The sequence below is a fragment of the Muscardinus avellanarius genome, assembly GCF_963383645.1.
Source record: "Muscardinus avellanarius genome assembly, chromosome: 4".
NCBI lineage: Eukaryota > Metazoa > Chordata > Mammalia > Rodentia > Gliridae > Muscardinus > Muscardinus avellanarius.
The window spans coordinates 39,845,974-39,859,785 of NC_137789.1; the positions used below are offsets into that span (position 1 = coordinate 39,845,974).

General features: G+C 36.7%; 1 protein-coding gene across 1 annotated transcript; it reads left to right on the forward strand.

Moving 5' to 3' along the window:
- Positions 1 to 1,161: 1,161 nt before the first annotated feature.
- On the forward strand, positions 1,162 to 11,735 carry FBXO43 (F-box protein 43; the record flags this gene model as incomplete). Its single annotated transcript, XM_080693530.1, has 4 exons — positions 1,162 to 2,630; positions 7,019 to 7,121; positions 11,179 to 11,382; positions 11,487 to 11,735. The coding sequence occupies 4 exons, from the start codon at positions 1,162 to 1,164 to the stop codon at positions 11,733 to 11,735; spliced, it is 2,025 nt and encodes a 674-aa protein (XP_080549656.1).
- Positions 11,736 to 13,812: the final 2,077 nt, after the last annotated feature.

Genomic DNA, 13,812 nt, shown 5'->3' on the forward strand with positions numbered 1-13,812 from the left:
TTTAATTTATAAACACATTATATATTAATTTAATATTAGAAGACAAAATTGTTTTAAAATTCAATGCAAGTTGTAGAAAGTAAAGTTTGATAATCTAGGCTCCTAAACATGTGCAGAATTTAGGAGTGATCACAGAGGGACATGTGAAAAAGGAGTACATATATAAAGGTTAGATATTTTCCCCAGTAAAGATGATATAATGATCATTATACAATAAAGAAACAATTTTGGCCGGTCATGGTGGCCCACGCTTGTAATCCCAGCGCTTGGGAGGCTGAGACAGGAGGATCGTGCAGGTTCGAAGCCAGCCTCAGCTGGCTTAAGAGACCCTGTTTCCAAATAAAATATAAAATAGGTCTGGGAGTGTAGCCCACCAAAAAAAAAAGAAACAATTTTTTTTGTTTAGTGTAACAGTTTGTTTTTCAGAAAATATACTTTTTTGTGCATTGTAATCTCACATCATTATGTAGTTCAGAGTTACAGGGACATACATGCACACAGTACTTGGTGAGCTTCTTCCCCACTTCTCTTTCCCTTTCCCCATACATGATACTGAGATGGGCTTTGTTATATGGACATCACTTCAGTGCAATGCAGTGTTTCCTTCATTGATTCTCCCCCCCCCATCACTACTCTTTCTAGCAATCTGCTTTTGTGATATGCTTATTCACTCATATACTTGATATAATGTAGACATAAATAGATTGCTATCCCATTATATACAGCGAGAATTTATCTTCTCAGGATTTTTTTTCGGTACTGGTATTACAAATGTGTGTCAGTATACCTAGCCCAAATATACGTTTAAAAGTAGCATATAAACTCTAAAACTAAAAATTAACAAAATAAAAATGAAGCTAGTAGTTTTTTTAAGAGTAGTTTAAGAAAATATTTGTACATGGTACTTGTTCTATGGTGGATCAAGTAGTCTGTGAATATTTGTAATCAAAGTTTTAGAATTATCATATCAGGAAGTTGTTTCAAGTAGGATACGCATTAGTATATTACGGGGTAGAATTGCTTTTTAAAGTAACTTTTAAAAAGTTGTACCATTTTCTGTTATTACCTGTACTCAAGTAATATATTCTGGTGTAAACACATAGGTACTCATTTCAAAGGAAGAATAAATCTGTTTTCACTTTGTAGAAACAGAGTTCGAAGATGTCACAACAACACTCAGGTCAGTCTAGCCCTGGTGCAGGAAGTGAGGTGGAGTCTCCTGCGAGAAACTTCAAGTGCGCCAGCCTCAGAGATTTTTGTTCCACATCCTCTTTTCAAGTTCATGGCCATAACGAGTTGTCAGAATCTTTCAACTTTAATAATACGGATGAAGAAGTTTTTGAAAAGAAAGAAAAAGACCCAACATTAATCCACGAGCACCCTGAAACTTTAAGCCTAGGCTTAACACATCTATTAGAGTCTTCCACTCAAAGAAAGAAATTTGTCTTTCCTAGGCAGGAAAAGGGTTCAACCCCAGAACTTTGTGATACTCCTAAAATCAGAGGGAAAAAAAGTTTACTGCGCAGAAGGTTGGATGTATCTTTCTCTCTTCTAAAGAGGGACTTTGATTCACAAAATAGTGCTCTAGAAAGTAGTGTAAGTCAAGTTCTCAACTTAGAAAAAAATATCCCAAGCAGTGCTCCAGATTTTCCAAGGCAGAATAATGTTAGCCCATTAGTTTCTAATACCTTAAAAACCGAAGTGACTTCCAGCAGTCAAAACTTGAGACAAAATTTTTCTCAACATAAGGCTTCCACAATTGATGATTCTAAAGATGATTGTGGCCTATTTGAGGTTGAATGCATATCTCCAATTCAGGGCAATAATTTTACAGATTCTATCACACATGACTTCAGTGACAGCAGTTTAAGTCTTAATGACGAAAATGCATATCTTGAACTTCTGGGCTCCTCTGGCAGTGGAACAACTCGTGGGACAGATGAGGACATATTCGTGACTCCTGTAAGTAATCTTGTAGCCAACATTAAATTTAATCCAAGCCAGACACTCTTCCCTTCCGCTGAAGTGAGAGGCAATATCTCAACACCTGAAGACAGTGGTTTTAACTCACTTAGTTTGGATAAGTCAGAAGATTCCTTATCTGACTATGAGGGTTCTTTTCAAGAACTACTTCAGAAACGTAAGGGGATTCTGAAAGTGGGGGACACCACACGAAAATCAAGGCATCTTGGAAGGTCGAGAAGACTGTCCACACTTCGAGAGCGAGGCTCACAGTCAGAGACAGAAGAGGAAAAGCAGATGGTCCACTCTAACTCTGAGACAAGATGGGAAGCTGCCTCAGACACCTCAGAGAGCCAGCAGAGCAGTGAGGTTAAGAGTGAGGATTTGAATTTAAGCTTTAAGAACTTATCAAACACTCCGGCCTTGCAACTAGTACATGAGCTGTTTATGAAAAGCAAAAGGAAAAAATTACAGCAAAAAGAGGCTCATGACTTCTCAGAAGAAAGAGATGAGGGAAAAATAGCTTTACTGCAGTGTGTTCTTGCCGGACTGATTGGCAAGAAGATGGGTATAGAACAACTGGACATCTTAACAGAATTAAAATGTAGAAATTTAAAGCATATTCTTGCTATGGTTTTAGATTCCTTGACTGCAGAGAGCCTATACAGGTAAGAAATGAAAGTTGTATATGAAATAAAACTTAATCTTTGTTAAAAGTTGGAATGTTTTTCTATGACTTAAGTGTTTTTCCTGTATTTTATTTGTTTTGTCTTCGTCTTACACTATATAGAAGGTGGTTCAAGTTGCTGGACTGGTGACGCACACTAGTAATCCCAGTACTTGGGAGGCTGAGACAGGAGGATTTGGGTTCACAGCCAGCCTCAGTTACTTAGTGAGGCCCTCTGCAATGTAATAAGATCCTGTTTCAAAATAAAGAATAAATAATAGGGCTAGTGTGTAGCTTGAGGTAGAATGCTCCTGGGTTCAGTCCCCAGTACCACACACACACACACACACACACACACACACACACACAGAAGGTGATTTAAGTGACCTTCCCTGTAGAGCTTGCTAGTATAGTTTTTTTCTGCTTAAAAGCCTGCTTTAGGAATAACATACCATCTGTGTCTGAACAAAGGTTTTAATTACTGTTGTTTAGAAACAAAGTTTCTAAAAGTTGTATTTTACATTTTAAAGATGACAGGCTTTATTGCACAGATTTTTTAATGATTTATTTAAGAGTTCACCTCCTATTGTTGGGTGCAAATCATAGTAAAGTTAAAACACTTGGTCAGAAAGAATATAAAGTATTGTGGTAACTGAGAAATGACCAGATGCAATGGATACCATTTATTTAATCCATGTTCTAGAATCCAAGAATAATGGTTAGCCTTCATTGTAGGGTTTGGTCTTTCCAGAGCCCAAGAAAACGTGTATTATTTCATTCTCATTGCTAACATATCAAAGGCAACAAATTACTTTTGGGAAATTAATAACTAAAGAATTTGTGTTCACAAATATTCCAGTAGATTGAGTGCTGCTCCATAAGAAAGTAAGAAGACACTTAGGAGTACTGAGGGAGGGAATTAGAATTACAAAGATTAAGGCAAGACTGTTCGTGCTGGAGATGGTAGGAATTGCAGAACTATCAGGAGACAGGCCCCTTGGGAATGTGATAGCTAGGAAGGCCGGAAGTCTCATCTCATGGAAGAGGGTTTCTTCAAGGTGGTGTCTGGGGAGAACATGCAGGAAGTGAGAGAATCTCTTGGTTGATGGGAATTTGTCAAGAGTTTGGTTCATATAGTCCTTGCTGTTTTTATGGCCACTACTTCTAAAGTCCTTTTTCATTTTCCCTCTTTACAATAATTGTTGGCTATTATAGAGAATTGTAGAGTTTCACAGCTGGATGTCTCTTGAGACATCTAGTCTAACTTCTTATTTTCCAGATGAGGAAATAGTTCTAGTGAAGTTAAGTGACCAGCCAGCAGTCACTCAAGAAGACAGGAATAGATTTAGGCCTACAGCTTTCTGATTTTTACATCCAGTATTTTCCCACAAACTCTTAGGGGTTAAGGCCTTCCAGAATAGACATAATAAAGGATATATTTGGTGTAACCCAAGTAGATAACAAGTTAGTATATGCCTTTGGAAAATGTTCAAATGACAATTTCTTTTTGTAGTACTGAGAATGAAACCCAGGGGCTTTCTACCTCTGAGCTATATCCCTATCCCTATTTTTTGTTCTTTATTTTGAAACGGAGTCTCATTGAGTTGCAAAGTGCCTTACTAAATAGCTGAGGCTGGCCACAAACTCGTGATCCTCCTGTCTCAGCCTTCCAAGTACTGGGATTAGTAGTTTATGCCACTATGCCCAGCTCTCAAGTGACAAATTGTTTTAAAAAATTAAGAAGATGCCTGACACATATGAATACTGTTGTTGTTTTTATTATTATTTTGTGGTACTAGGGATTGAACTCAGGGCATTCTACCTCTGAGCTATATCCCAGTCATATTTTATTTTATTTTATTTTGGAACAGGGTCTCACTAAGTTGTGGAGGGCCTCACTAATTTGCTGAGGCTAGCTGTGAACCTACAACCCTCCTGTCTTGGCTTCTTAATTACAGGGATTACAAGCTTGTACCACCATGCCTGGCTAAATATTATTTCTTATATGTTGAGTATTTGGATACAGATCAGTTAAAAAGTTGGGTGACACTATAGGGTGCTCCCTTATGTGAGCAATTGATAGTCATAATTCAACAATGACCTCCCTGCCCACTCTCCAAATTTATAGTATCTGTACTGCAGTATATATAATCTTAGCAGTGCTCTTCTTGGTATTGTAAAGGCTGATGATCAGTTGAAATGGGATGAAAAACACCCAATTATGCAGGGTGTGGTGGCACACCTCTGTAATCTTAGTACTTGGGAGGCTAAGACAGGAGGATCACAGGTTCAAGGACAGCCTCTACAAGTAGCTAGACTCAGCAACCTAGGGAGAAAGCTGTTTCAAAATAAAAGTTAAAAGCCAGGCATGCTGGTGCACATTTGTAATCTCAGTACTTGAGAGGCTGAGACAGGAGGATCACAGGTTTGCGGCCAGCCTCAGCTACTTAGGCTCTCCAAAACTTAGTGAGAGCTTGTCTAAAAAAAAAGAATAAAAAATAGTTCTGAAGGTGTATCCTGGAGGTAGAATGCCTCTGGGTTAAATCCCCAGTACCTAAAAAAAAAGTAAAAAAAAAAAAATAGAGCTGGAGGTGTATCTTGTAGGTAGAATGTCTCTGAGTTCAATCCCCAGTAACAAAATAAAATAAAATAAAATAGGGCTGGGGGTATTGCTTGGAGGTAGGATGCTCCTAGGTTCAATTCCCAGTACCACTTAATAAAAAGAATACTAAATTATATTTGCCTATCTCTCTCCTGTCTGATGTATGACACACATATTGACTTAGAAAGAGGCTGTGGCAACTGAAGTGGCCATGGTAACAAGAATAGTAGCACTGAGAACTCAAGCATTACCTTTGCCCTCTTAAACATGTGACTACTTCTTTTTTTTTGGTGGTCCTGGAACCCAGGGGCTTTCTACCTCCAGGCTACACCCCTAGCCCTATTTTATAATTTATTTGGAAACAGGGTCTCACTAAGTAGCTGAGGCTGGCTTTGAACCTATGTGATCCTCCTGTCTCAGCCTCCTAAGCATGGGGATTACAAGTGTGTACCACCACGCCCTGCTACACATGACTTCTTTTTATTCAACCTTCTTCTGATCCTTATTCCCTTCAAATTACATGTTAAAGTAGAGCAATAAAAATGTCAGATTAAAGTTGGATTGATTTTAATTTAGTAATTAATATAATCAAAGTTATTGATAAATAATCACTGAATGAAAAATGTGTCTTTAGCTACTTCATTCTCATAAATTTTAGTGAATAAAATAGAAAATTTGTGGTGTTACTCAAGTAGTGTTATTTGGCGCTTACTACTTCCACTGAAGGATTCATTGTTCTTATGATTATTTAGATGAAATGATATTTATTAAATATAGTAATAGGAGAAAATATTTAAAATTTTTTTGTTATAATAATCTTCTGCTACATGTTATACCCCAAATTTTTAATCTTACTGTCACATGTTAATCTCCAAGTGGGCTTATTTTGGCTTTCTGTGATCAGTTATAAAATAGTAATCTATCTAAATTCTGGAATAAGTTGGGCGTGGTGGCACAGGTCTGTAATTGCAGCTATTTGGGTGGCTGAGGCAGGAGGATTGCAAGTTCCAGTCTAGCTTTGGTAAATTAGGGAAGCTCTGTCTCTAAAATAAAATAAAATAGGATGGAAGTTTCTCAGTAATAGAGCACTTGCCTAGCATGTGCAAGTCCCTAGGTTTGATTTCAAATACCACATACAAAAAATGAAATATATACTTAATATTTTTAATTTTTATTATTTTTGGTGATACTGGGGATGGAAACCAGGGGCCTTCTACCTCCGGGCTACACTCCCAGACCTATTTTATATTTTATTTGGAAACAGGGTCTTGCTAAGTTGCTGAGAGCCTCACTAAGTAGCTGAGGCTGGCTTCCCAAGCACGTGAATTACAAGCGTGCACCATCACGCCCGGTTTATACTTAATATTTTAATAGGAATTCTCTCATATGGTGAATCAATATGAAATAATGATTTTGACCTGGTCGTATTTTAATGTAAATTTTAGTCTAAACTTACTGTCCTAAATCTTTAAAGCAAGCATTTATTTATTTTTATTTTTTTTTGTTGTTGTACTGAGGTGGAACCCAGAGGCTTTCTACCTCCGAGCTATACTCCCAGACCTATTTTCTATTTTATTTGGAAACAGGGTCTCACTAAGTTGCTTAGAGCCTCACTAAGTAGCTGAGGCTGGCTTTGAACCTGTGCGATCCTCCTGTCTCAGCCTCCCAAGCGCAGGGATTACAAGCATGCGCCACCACGCCCGGCTCTTTAAAGCAAGTATTATTAATATTCTACACAAAATAATAATCTTTTGGAGTACATACAAGGACTGATCTTTTTGTTTTAGTGTTTGGAAAGTCAGCAGAAATTGGCGTGAAATTGTTGTACAAGATAAAAAAGCAAATCGGAGGAGGAAATGTTATATTGCACAACTGAAAGCAAATTCTGAGGTAACACATTTTTCTAAAATGGATTTTTATAAGTATCTAATAATTCCACATTGCTGAAAAAATCTAATTGGCTTTCCTGCTATCTTTCCCACTTACCATTCACTCCTAAACTTTTTATTATTTTTAATTTAGAAAACATTCACTCCTAATTTTTTTATTTTTTCCAAACGCCGTTTCCACCCAATATATAAAAAGGAATAGACTACTGAGCATCAAGAACGTCTTGTTGTGTTTATGCAGATTTGATATTAAGAACATTTGAATACCAATGGTTTATTGGATCCTATTCATAATTAGATATCCTTATAGTATTTTTATTCAGTCTTTTGAGTGCAGATTACATGCCAGTAACCCTACCTGTTGCTCAAATTACAAAGATGGACATTTCTGACCTGATCCCTGCTCTCTTGGGGCTCTTACTCTGGAAAACATACAAGTAAACAGGTGACGATGGTACAAGTGTGTTTGAGGACGCAGAGTTCCACTGGACATTTAAAAGGAGTGCTGGACTGATACTTGGGAAACAAGAACAGTGCATCTCTGTAGACCTGAAGACAGGAAAAAGCGTTTCAACAGAGGGAATAGACTCTGTAGAGTCCTGGGAGTGAGTGAACTTGGCAGATTAGTACTTGTGAAGCACCATAAACTTGTACTCTTTTGAGGAGTTGAGGTCTGGTTTGAAGTTACAAGAAAAGTCCTACTAAAGCTGATGAATTCTTCATAGGGACACAGCTTTCTGTAAAGGGCATCTGATTACTGGCACCCATATTTGTAGATTCAACCTTTATACTTTTCCTTAGGCATCAATACTAAAAGAAACTCTGAGAGTTTGCTACTTAGTCTTATTCTACTAAAAAGTATGTAGCTACATACCATATGCAAATTCCTAAATTGAGATAAAATATAACATGAACATTATGAACACCTAACTACAGACCAATAGGTTTCTCATTTTAGTGAAATAGGGACTCCTGTTAACCAGAATTTGACTTTGAAGAAAAGTTGCACCTGCGATGTTGCCTTATGACTTATCAGTGCTCCTGCTACTTTCTGCTGCAGCTGCAGGCTTCTGGAGCTGCTGAGAGTGAAGATGCTAACTACCTTCTTCATTGATCTTTTTAAGAGTGCTGCCCTACATGCTAGGGGCAGTCTACTTCTGGATACATCTTCCCCCTTTTGATTTTTTTTTTTGAAACAGGGTCTTGCTACATTTCTGGGAAGTCTTGCTAAGTTGCTGAGGCTGTATTAAACCTATGATCCTCCCATCTGGGCCTCCCAAGTACTGGGATTACAGGTGTGTGCTGCCACATCCAACTTTTCACTGTTATTATTATTATTATTATTATTATTATTATTATTATTATTTTGCGGGTCTGGGAATGGAACCCAGGGGCATTCTACCTCCAAGCTACACTCCCTGCCCTATTTTTTATTCTTTATTTGAAACAGGGTCTCACTAACTTGCAGAGGACCTCACTAAGTAGCTGAGGCTAACGGTGAGTCACGATACTCTCTCTCAGCCTCCTGAATGCTGGGATTACAAGGGTGTGCCACCACGTCTGGCTATTTTTTTTTTTCTGTAGAGAAATTAGGCTAGATATCTAACCTCTGACCACTGCTACCATTTACATAGCTACTCCCCACTCTCAATTCCTTTTCCCCTGTTCTCTTCTTATTATTGTAATTAGATCACAATTTCAGAGTGAATTAGAATTTCGCGTTGACATCATTATGACATTATGACTGTATCAAGAGTATTATGACTTGTACACTACAATTACATTTATTTTTCCTGTGTAATTTCTTCCCCCAGAGTTAATAATTGCCCAGTTTCTCTTTTTTCTTTCTTTCTTTTTTTTGCTTAGTGTTTCTCTGTACAGATCCCTGATTCATCTCTCATTATCTACCAGAACTGAAAGTCTCTTCTGTGTAAGTCCAAACAAATCAGGTATTCTACCTTTTCTTTTTCTCAGAAATAACCTTCCTGGAGCCCCTGCTCTTCTGTATTGATAGGGACTGGTTACCTTATTTCCTGACCTGTCTTAATGTATCACTAACCAAAACAGAAAAATTATGTAACAAAGTTGTTTGGTATTTTCCTCATACTTGCTTGTATAAACATCACTGAAAGCATGTATGGGTAAAAAATTAGAAAGCACAGGTCCAAGTGTATGTAAGAGGAGGTCAGTTTCATCTGTTTGCTTTGGAACAGTGAGAGTAAGCATTAGAATAGAAATACCACACCTATTCCATTGAATTTCTTAATTGATTCATCTTTGTTCTCTCAAACACATGGAAATGAATGGCCATTAAATGACTCCAGTCTCACTTTTAAGTATTAACTGTAAATGTGATGATAACTGTTTTGAAAAATTTGGGCACTCATGAGTATGTCCTTTTGTTGACTGCTTTGCCTCTTGTTCAAAAATAGAAGCATATATTTTGAGCTCGAGGATCAGATGGTTTTATTCATTTGGCCTCCATTAGGCATTCTATTAAATGAATGAGTAGTTCTTCTGTTGCTGAAATTTACTTCACCAACATGTCTTTATTCATTTTTAGGGTGCACACTGTGTTTACCAACTCAATCCAGAGGGTATTCTTTTAGTGTGCTCTTGGCTCTGTGTTGTGCCCTAGGCTGCAAATCATTTATACAAATGTAATAAAAAAGATGCATTGAGTCTTTGGATAAGTTTAACATGTTCAATTGTATTCATTCTAATTTGTGAAGACCAATATTTATTTTTTACTCTTATGCATGTAGTGTGTGTGTCTGTGTATGTTTTACTGGGGAATTTAATCCAGGGGCAGTCTGCCTTCAAGCTGCACCCCCAGCCCTTTTTACTTCTGGTTTAGATACAGGGGCTCACTAGGTTATTGAGAGTCTCACTATATTGCTGAGAGTGTCCTTAAACCTGAGATCCTCCTGTCTCAGCCTCCCAAATGAGATTAAAGGTGTGCACCACCACACCTCTTTTATTTTTGAACTGTTAATCACAGAATTTTTCATGACCTATTTATTAACTTCCTATCCTATACTTGTCCTCTATAATTTCTTGTGTTTTTAACTCTCTCTGCAGTTAGGAGCCAATTATAGCACAAGAGACTATTGAGAGAGAAGAAATACAATTATAGTTGGATATGTAAGGAAATTCACCCATAATATATTTTATTTTGCTAATTGGTTAAGAACATCAGCTTTTTTTTAAAAAAAAAAGTAACTATTTTTTCCATTATCCACCTTAACAAAACACAAGGCATAAAGATTACTTATTGAAGATTTTTTTCTGTTTTTAATTATCTCTATTTTTCCAGTATTGCTAGAGTATAATTGACAAGCTAATTAACATATTTCTTGACTGAACATTTGAATAATGTGGGAATTCAATTCAGATACGAGAGTTTTTTTTTTTTAATTTACTTTACTGTAGAAGTGAATCAGTACCAGGTATCTGCAAAAATCAGCCAAAGAAATTGGGTTTTCTTGTTTAATCAGTCCCATTGTCCTTCTGAGATATGTTCTGAGATCAGAGAGTTCCCTGACATCCTACAATATACTTTCAAAAGATTCTCCCCTTCTTAGACCTTGGCTTAAAATAATTATTGCAAAGTGCAGTCTGTGGCCAAGCCCTGTCTATCTCCTGTATTTTGAAGAAAGTGCGTTTGGAGCACAGCCCCTATCTTTAACTTACTCTTTGTCTACAGCTGCTTAATCTACAACTGCACAACTGAGTAGCTGCAACTGTATGGCCTTCAAAGTCTAAAATATATACTATATGCTTCTTTTCAAGAGAAGTTTTCCAAACCAAGGCTTAATAACTGATCATGCAAAAAGCTAGAATTTATTGTCTTAATTTTCTTTCTTATATTTCTTTGGCTGTACTTCAAGGATTAGGCAAGAAAAAGATTTTTTTTTAATAGGAAGAAATGGTCTAAGAAAATTTTGGTGGTGTATATAAACTACTTTTAAGTATTAAAATCCATGTGCATCAGAAAGCTGTCCTACCTTGGGACCTTTTTATATTGTGGCATTGAATCATCTTGTCTTTTACCACAGGGGGCTGTATTAAATGTTGAAGATGCTGCCACCCGGCTCCATCTTTTAAACCGCTCAGCTTTGAGATCAGTGCAAGCACAAGCTCAGACACCCAGTTCTCAGAAAGAGCAGGTTCCAACCTTATCTCCTTGGGGAGAAGTTTTGACACCTATAGCAAGCTCTTCATTTACTCCTCTAAGTAGTAAACAGGAAGAATATGTGAAGGTAAGTATTTAGCATAAATTATTAGAAATAAAACATTGACAGTTTGAAGTAAAGTGATTCTTGATATGACACCAGAAGATTTAGTGTGTGTGCTTTCACTACAGGTTGCCAAAACACTTTTTATTGATGAAGCATTAAAACCTTGTCCAAAGTGCCAATCCCCTGCTAAGTACCAGCCATATAAGAAAAGGGGAGTGTGTAGCCGTCCAGCCTGTGGTTTTGACTTTTGCGTGTTGTGCTTGTGTGCTTATCATGGGTCTGAAGAATGTAGTAAAGGAGCAGCAAAGCCAAGAAGTAGGAAGGATGCTCTCCCAGGAAGTGCTCAGAGTAAGCGCAATTTAAAACGCCTCTAAAAAGACTAAATACCAAAGAAGCACTCCCCCTATATAATGTTTTACTTGTCAGACTTAAAAATTATGCCTTTTGTGAACACATGCAAGTCTTCCCATTAATTACAGATGATGATTTATTTCCTATTTTGTATATATTATAACCCATGTCATTGTATGTTTTCCTTAAAGTGATGTTTTGAAAAAGTTTTACTGTAATTTTTACCCATTTTAATAACATAGTATTTTAAATAAAGAATTTCACTGTTGTCATATATTTTACTATTTCAGGTAACATTTGAACTTGTGCATTTCATCATTATATGCTGAAATGTTCTTCAATCATTTTAAAAAATAGTTTTCCAAATAATATTTAAAAATTTGAATTTGAGACCAGTGGACTTACATATTTGGAAAATAGGTATTTGTCTGAAATAAAATATAAATAAAACACTTTCAGAAGTTCTATTGAATTTACCCCACAATTTCAATCTTTCTGTTATTTGGCATATTTTGGCCAAGACTCCAACTAAGTGAAATTTTCTCAATATTGATAACCTGAAAGATATAAAAATGAATTATGGAGACTATTTTTTTATAATGGGAGTCTTAGTCAATTGATAACCTGTATCAGTAACACAATGCAGATAATTTTTTTTTTTTTTTTTGGTGGTACTGGGGTTCCTGGAAGCCCTTCTACCTCCGGGCTACACTCCCAGACCAATTTTTACATTTTTTTAAAATTTGGAAACAGGGTCTCCTAAGCCAGCGCGCGCGGCTGGCTTAGAACCTGCGTGATCCTCCTGTCTCTGCCTCCCAAGCATGGGGATTACAAGCGTGCGCCACCACGCCCGGCGATATTTTTTTTTTAATTCTAGGACTAAGCCGGGTATGGTGGTTCACATCTGTACTCCCAGTACTTGGGAAGCTGAGACAGGAGGATCACAGGTTTTGAGGACAGCCTGAGCAAATAGTGAAACTCATCAACCTAGTGAGACCCTATTTTAAGATAAAAATAAAATAGGGCTGGGGGTGCAGCTCAGAGGTAGATGCTTCTAGGTTTAACCCCCAGTACCACCAAAAAAAAAAAAAATTCTAGTACTATAGTTACAGATTCCATTTATTCAATATAGCCAAGTTTACGATTTTGTCATATTTGGGCTGGTTGGAAAGATAGCTTTTTTAAATAAGAAAATTTACAGAGTATAATGTACATTATGGTTTATAATGTATATTTATAATGTACCACTTTCCAAAACTGATATTAGGTTGGTTGCATATTACATTTATAGAACAGGAGCAAAAAGAAAAGAAAAGGTAAGTCTTTTTTTGTGTGTGTGGTACTGGGATTTCTGGAAGCCCTTCTACCTCTGGGCTACACTCCCAGACCTATTTTATATTATTTTTATTTAGAAACAGGGTCTCTTAAGCCAGCACTGCTGGCTTCGAACCTGTGCGATCCTCCTGTCTCTGCCTCCCAAGGGTGGGGATTACAAGCGTGCGCCACCATGCCCGGCAAGTAAGTATTAATGCTAAACAAATTACTAGAATGAGGGGAAATTTTGCCAATAGTTTAATAATTTTTGTTTTTAAGTAATTGCTATGTGTACATATTCATATTCATACTATATACACAGATTTACATGTAATTCTTACACAGTATTTTAATAAAATAATTTAAATCTGCCATCAAATTTAATTTATTGCTTAACATGCTGTCAAATTTTGATTAATTGCTGCATATTAAGGTTTATCTATATCTCTGTGGACTCCACAAAGGCCTTTTGGAGATAAAACCTAACTATGAGTAAAGTGTGAGTTGTATTTAATAAAAGTTAGACAATCCCTTAATTTTATGAATTTTCAGATTTCCTTGGTTCTAAGCAAATTCAGTTTTCAATGTCTGTTTCCTAAGACATCTTTCACCTTGGGTCTGGTGGAAGTCAGGTTGCTACCTAATTTTGTTTACTTTGGGCTTAACTTTTTTTTCTCCATCAAAAAAGTTTACTTTTAGAAAGTTTATTCTAGTCCCAATTTTCTTTAATGGATGAAGCTACTTCTTTGATTTATTTAATTCAAACTACTTGCCTTTGGCCACTCC